At 30.2% G+C, this 7,500-nt stretch overlaps 1 protein-coding gene across 10 annotated transcripts in view; it reads left to right on the top strand.

Annotated features, from left to right (window-relative positions):
• Window positions 1-7,500, top strand: part of LOC124428121 (guanine nucleotide-binding protein G(q) subunit alpha) — a 27,425-nt gene that overhangs the window by 10,506 nt on the left and 9,419 nt on the right. For all 10 annotated transcript variants that reach the window (XM_046971825.1, XM_046971817.1, XM_046971820.1 and 7 more), the window contains exon 2: window positions 7,307-7,491. In XM_046971825.1, coding sequence (XP_046827781.1) covers window positions 7,307-7,491 — 185 coding nt within the window. The remainder of the gene's footprint in view (window positions 1-7,306; window positions 7,492-7,500) is intronic.

Genomic DNA, 7,500 nt, shown 5'->3' on the forward strand with positions numbered 1-7,500 from the left:
CATTTTTTGTTCTTTCCTTTTTTTTTCCATTCTTATTGTTCAGATAAATATCATTTAGCATTTTATTTGTGCTCGGGTCATGGTAAAACAGTTCTTAGGCGTGGGGGGCACATAATGTTATTAGACGATATTTAAAGATCGATTAAATTTTAAGGTTAGTTTTTTTTATTTCTTTTTTTTCCCCCCCTTTTTGTTTCTTTTTTTTCTTCTTTCAGATAAAAAATCAACTCGCGATAATACCATTATGTTTTTCCGATTGAAAAACTGTGAAACGTTTCGAAAAAGGGTTATTAATTTTTAAACTCGTTTAGTGTTCCTTTTTTCTTTTGTTTTTTTTTTAATTTTTTTTTTGTGGTTCACCTAGAAACTTTAGACTCAATCCTATAAGCGGATATGTGCACGTGTGAAATTATTTTATTCTACTCTATTACATTATATTATATTATATTATATTATATTATGTTATATTATATTTTATTTTATTTTTTAATAATAGACAGCGCATCTTACGAGATACGGCTATTAAAATCATTAGAGTATTAAAATGGTTTCCCCGTTATAGAAACCAATTTAAAAATGGCGTCACACAAAAATGTCCATGAATATATATATATATATATATATATTTTTATACGTAGCATAAAAAAAAATTAATGAAACCTCTTCCATCCCTCTCTTCCACCTTTCTTCTCTCTCTCTCTTTCTCTCTCTCTCTTTCTATCTCTTTCTCTGTCATCACCAAGATAGAAGGCTCTTTAAACTTTTCAAAGAACGTAGTAACGTTTTTGTCCTACGTATGTATATATGTATGTATGTAAGCTTAAGGTGATATATAAAATGGTGAATATTAAAAATACCATATAAGAGAGGTGTTTAGAGTTTAACCTACGTCATACGAATAATTGTGTGGGTAGCAATGGTAGCCATATTTAGAAGAAGAGAAGGTAATATATAAAAAAAAAAAAAATATTGAAATTAACCTTAAGAGAAAGAAAAAGAAAAAGAGAGAGAGAGAGAGAGAGAGAGAGAGAGAGAGAGAGAGAGAGAGAGAGAATAATACAGTGGGCTAAACGTTTTTATGTGATTCTAAAAACAAAATCAATTACATTTTTTCCAGATTAATTTTTTTTTCTTTTCCTATTTTTTCTTTTCTTTTTTTTCGGATGGTGGAGAGGTGGGGGTGGAGAGGGGGATTCAGATTTTAAAACTACAAGAACTATCTAAGGAATTTCGTGGCCGATCTAGGGACTTTTGGCCCTTCCTGTAATTTAAAAATTGGGCGGTAAATAGGAAACAAAAATGATAGAGAAAGGACGGAGAAAAACAGAAAGAGAGAATCAGAGAGAAGTGCGTATAGCGCGGGAATTTCAAACGTAATTTTCCGCGCCATTTACTACCTCATGGACCATTTATATCTCCGAGAGATTCCGATACCTCTCTTTTCGCGTTTATTAGAAGAGCCTAGAAGGTCGAAGCCGGCATTTCCTCTCGAATAATCTCTCTCGGCGGTGGCCGCCAACCAAACCAGTGACTCATCTCTCTCTCTCTCTCTCTCTCTCTCTCTCTCTCTCTCTCTCTCTCTCTGTCTCTCTTTTTCGCTTCCTTCTTCTCGCCATGATGTGTCCCATATTTTTAAACCGATCTACCCTCTCTCCCCTCTTTTTCTTCCTTTCTCTCTCTCTCTCTCTCTCTCTCTCTCTCTCTATCTTTATCTGTCTCTTTCTTTCTTTCTTTATCTTTTCAATTATTTCAACAATTTACATATTTTAATAGTATGACTAATGTTTAAGTTATTTTTCATTGTACGAATAAATATTTCATAGGTTCTCAATTGCTCTTTATCCTTACATTCGATTATTTCAATAATTTATACGTACGTGACAACAGAGTTAGTCCCTTGTAATAATTTCCCCCTAGAGGAGGTGGTAAAAGGGTGGCGTGGGTGTTGAGCTCCGTAGGGGTGACGGTCGAGTAGTAGTAATAATAATAGTAATAACCATCGAAAAAAGTTCTTAAATCATTTTAAAAATCGATTACGTACATCATATCTACGTAAGTTAGGTGCTTCGTTCGTGCGAGACTTTTTTTTCTAAGTAGTTCTTGTAGTTTTACAATTTGAGAATTAAAATATAAAAAGGAAAAAGAAGGAAAAATAAAGAGAGAAAGGAAAGAGATTCGACTAGAAAATTAATTGACGATAAGGATAAAGGAGTTTGTAATTGTTTTCGTAATGTCGCCTAGGAACTTTTCATTCCGTCTAGGGACACTCGGGCCACGCCCTCTATATTTTAATACAGTGATTATAACGTGCAATAATTATTTCGTTCGTATAACGAATCCTCAGTGGTTCTCAATTTCTCATTTCTCTTTATTTTCCATTATTTTAATTATTTCCACATATATATATATATATATATATGTATTCAGTATCGTTACAATCTACGAAGAAATATTCTTCAGTGATTCTCAATTTCTCATTCTTTTCTATATTTTTAATTTACTTATGAGTTTTTTCCTTCTTTTATATATATATATATAACAAACTTACACATTTACTCACTCACATACATACACAATTTTCTTAGATTTTCTAAAGCGCACGTAAAATCAATTTCCTCCGTTTCTATTCTCTTTCCATTTCTGTTTTCGTCATAAATCGTCAATTTCGTAACGGTTTTATATACCCGAAGTATCTTCAACCGATCATCGTAATTTTCGTTTAGTCGTAGTAAATTTCATTTTGAGATGGAAACAGATTCCCGGAAGTGTTAACTTCTTTTTCCCCTCATTCAAAATTTTCTCTCGTCAACGACGTCGACTTTTCATTCCTATTTCGTGTGCGTGCGCGTTCACCTGTATTCCTTTACTCTCTTCTTTTCTTACCATCAACATCACCATCCCGCTTTTTATTTTACGATTTATCCCGATTTCGGAATAGATATAGTCGAATTTAGCGATCATAAATTTCTTTTTCTCCCTTTGAAACGTTAAAAAACAAATAATTTGTAGAAATTATTCAGATGTGTGTGTACATTTATACGTATATACATATACATTTTTAAATGGTACACGTACGTAAAGACAGACGCTGGCCGTTCGCCCGTTTTCATTCATGATTTTGCGAAAGTAAGAGAGAAAGTGAGAGAGAGAGAGAGAGAGAGAGAGAGAGAGAGAGAGGAAAGAAAGAAAGAGATGCCGATAGTGGCGACATGACGACGCCAACTGACGACTCCATGACTTCTGACGTCTATTTATGATATCCCTCGAGGTACTTACTTTTCATCCCTTCAAAACTGTTTTAATTCTTTTCTTTCCCCTCTCCCCTTTTTTTGCCATAATAATTTATTTCTAAAAATATGATTGTTCATATTTTTGATAAATTGTGGCCTTATACAATAACGTCGATAAAAAGAAAATGGCGGTGAAGGTATCATAAACTGATGAAAAAGATTGATTTGTCTTAGGGACTAATAATTTCTCTTAAATTCCGTACGATAGTATTATTCAAAAAAGGAACAAAAAAAAAAAAAAAAAAATATTTACATTGCGAAAGAGAAAAAAAAAGAAAAACTTGACGAAAAAAAATCTACACTAGCTTGAACAATTTATTAATTTCGTCCTTTTCATCGGACAAATAATTTTGTCGATTATACGTGCAGAATGATGTTGTAAAAAAAAAAAAAAAAAAAAGAATTGTTAGAAAATGACGGTACTTAAGCGAACAATTTTTTGTTAGTTTCTATTTTCTATTTTTTGAATTTTTTTTTTCTTTTTTTTCTTTTTTTCTTTTTATTCTGCAAATTCTCAATCGAGAAGTATCACGTGACTTATAATATCGAAAGAATTGGCCATTAATCGTTTACTTATCAAAATGGCGTAGATCTCGTGCGAATTTTGAAATCTTTTTAAAGTCTCGAATTCACGATCGGCGGTACTACTCACGTTAACGTGTAGCATGGTTCGAAGCTATATAAAACGAAGGAACTAGTTATGTTTTGTACGCGTAATGTGTCGAGAGAGACGAGAATATACGTGATGTATCTATCCTGTGTGCAAGTATACACGTGTGTGTGTTTTCGCGTACGTTTACGTGTGTATATGAGATATATTAATCCGATTTTACCGTCCACGCGATGGAGAGAGAGAGAGAGAGAGAAAGAGAGAGAGAGAGAGAGAGAGAGAGAGAGAGAGAGAGAGAGAGAGAGAGAAATTAAGAAGACCCATGAGATTTTCTTACGGGTATCATTTTAATAGCATTTGAAATTATAATAGAATATTAGGATAGTGTGCTTGACTTTTATCTTTGTTGTTTATAAAGAAAAAAAAAAAGAATTAAAAAAAAAAAAAAAAGAAAAGAGAAAAGATATTAGGAAAAACCTGCTAACCTTTTAAATTATTATTATTTTTTTATTATTATTAAAAAAAAAAAAAAAAAAAAAAAAAAGGATTCTAACGTGAAGATTTGTTTCCACGAAATTCTAATTCCAAACATGTTCTTCGCTCGTGCTTTGAGAGCATCAGCTATATAAGTTAATGATGCACGTACATATGTATGTATGTATATGATTCACTTAGTAATAATGTATATATGTATATGTACTTGATCGTAGCAACGATAATTATACGACTAGCTTTTAATTTGATATGTCGCTCTCTTTGAGCTCGAGCGCCATGATATTATCTAAAGTGTGGTCGTGACAATTTTCTGTGACAACTTTTTTTTTTTATTTTTTTTTTTTTTTTTTTTTATTTTTTTTTCAATGAAATTGAATTCATTCGACTGCATAATATTTATTGTCCATATGTACATACATTTAATATAATTTTATATTAATTGCAGGAAGAAAAAATTAATAATTAAATAAAAAATTTAATGAATTAAAACAAAATTTATATATAGCTATACATATATAATATATATATATATATATATATATATATATATATATATATAAAATTATTTATATATCAATTTTTATAAATAAGTTATTTGAAAAAAGAAAGATAATTATAATTTTTTACTTGTAATTTTTTTTGTCTTTTTTTTTCGTCGCATACTTTTATCAGACTTTTTTCTTTCTATTTTTTTTTTTTTCTTTCCTTTTCTCTCCTTTCCTTTTTTTCTCCCTCTTAATCCATAAACATTTTTTTGGCTCACCCTGTAGAAAGCCGCGTTCGTCACGTTGGTCGCGTGTTTACCGAGAACATCACACTCCTTTCCCCCTACCCCCTGACCCCCTTTTCTTGGAGTAAAATTTTATACGCTATTACTATAAATACCAGTGATTAACAAAAGGTAACTCACATCAGTTACTTTATTTTCATTCATTCGAAGTAGAAACCACGCGTGCCAACAAATTTTCTAAGAAATCTAATCCTGATCTTACATATTTATATATGTTTATATACGTGTGTGTCTGCCAAGGGTGGGACCAAAAGTTTTTTGTGTAGGTGAACTTTTTAAAATCGATTACTCTTTTTCGACAGACCTTTTCAGATCGATCTTTTTGTTTTCCTTTTTATTTTTTTTTTTTTTTTTTTTAATGTAATTACAAAACCACAAATTCTATTATAACAACAACTTACAATTCCTATAGAGTTTGAGTTTTAAAAATTCTTAGACTTTTGAAAATCATTTAGGGATCTAGGAATCTTTAAAGTATTTCGTTTATGTTTTTTTTCTCTTTTTCTTTTCTTTATTATTATTATTATTATTATTATTATTATTATTATTATTATTATTATTATTATTGTTTTTGTTAAATTTTTTTTTCTTAAATCTTTTTTCCACACTTTCAACATGGCTACCGGCATATATCGGGTCCGCCATTGTGTTGAACTTCAAAGAGAAGGAAGGACTTTTTAGAAAAGTCATTTTCTTCGAGTATCGTCAGCCCGTCTTAATGTGATGACTATTGTAATTGAGGTCACCAACTTCACCCCCTGCCCTTCACCCTACACCCTTCACCCTTCATTACGACTGACGATGGCTGCTACTCAATTTTGCACTTGACATTATTTCGAACGATTATAAGATTCGCATTTCCGTCGGTAAAACAGAACGACGTTGTTACGAGGACATTAATATATATATATTTACTTTTATTACTTTTATTATTTGTTTAAGAAAATAAAAATAAAAATAAAATGGAAAAAGAAAAATTAAAAATTTTACGTCGATAAAACAGAACGACGAAATTGGCAAATTCCTTTTTTATATTTAACAAAATTAATTATCTATTAATAAATATAGAAACTGTGGGATTAATTTTTTATATTTTATTACTTTATTATTTATTATCAAAAAAAGAAATTTATTATCAAAAAAGAAATAATTTTATTATTATTATTATTATTATTATTATTATCGGATTTATATCAAATTTATATTGTAGTAAAAAAGAAATTTTATTTTAATCGAAAATATTGTATATACAAGGAATACTTTTATGATGACTGAATACAATTTAATAAGATTTTCCAATGATTTAGAAACGATTTTGTAAGATATATTTAATTGTACCAGTACGCACACGTATAATAAGCATTAAAGACATATATGTATATTCTATGTAACTAGATGATCATCGATAATAATCCATTCTCTTAGTCCAATGAACAGAGAAAAAGATTATAGGTACTTGCGTCTGTGTGTGTATGTGTGTGTGTGTGTTTGTTTGTTTGTGCGTGCGTGTATGCGTATCTATGTTACAGGTCCATTAGCGACGCTTTATAGTGCGTATGAATGGGAGTCATAAATTCATCTATTAATTAAGATCAATCGGTTGCAAGTGTACTTGCGAGATAAGATAAGATAAAAAAGGAAAAAAAAGAAGAAGAGGAGAAAAAGGAGGGGGTAAAAAAAGATTAATAATAAAAAAAAAAAAAAAATTCGACGACAATTAAGAGGTACCAAAAAAGAAAAAAGAAAAGAAAGATTGTAATAGTGATAATTAAAAAAAAAAACAATTCGACGATAATTAAGATGGCGGCGGCGGGAATAGAGGTGTGGTTGTGGATGGCGGTATGTCGAAGAAAAGAGAAAAAAACAAATTAAATAATTCCATCTCCGTATAATATGTACTCGGATTTTAATTTCAAATACTTATATATATATATATATATATATATAATTGTGTGTGTGTGTGTGTGTATTGTATCGTTATCAAATAATTTGATCTCTTTATCGTTTTATTCATTTATTTATTTATTTATTTATTTATTTATTTATTTGATTGATTGATTGATTGATTGATTGATTTATTTATTTATTTAATTAATTCTTTTTCTTTCGAAAATGTCGTAGGTACTGGCGAATCAGGAAAATCCACGTTTATCAAACAGATGAGAATTATTCACGGCTCCGGTTACTCGGATGAAGATAAGAGAGGATTCATCAAGCTGGTCTACCAAAACATATTCATGGCGATGCAGTCGATGATACGGGCGATGGAACTACTCAAGATCGAGTACGCGGAATCATCGAATATAGTTAGTATT

This window comes from Vespa crabro, chromosome 11, assembly GCF_910589235.1.
Source record: "Vespa crabro chromosome 11, iyVesCrab1.2, whole genome shotgun sequence".
Taxonomy (NCBI): domain Eukaryota; kingdom Metazoa; phylum Arthropoda; class Insecta; order Hymenoptera; family Vespidae; genus Vespa; species Vespa crabro.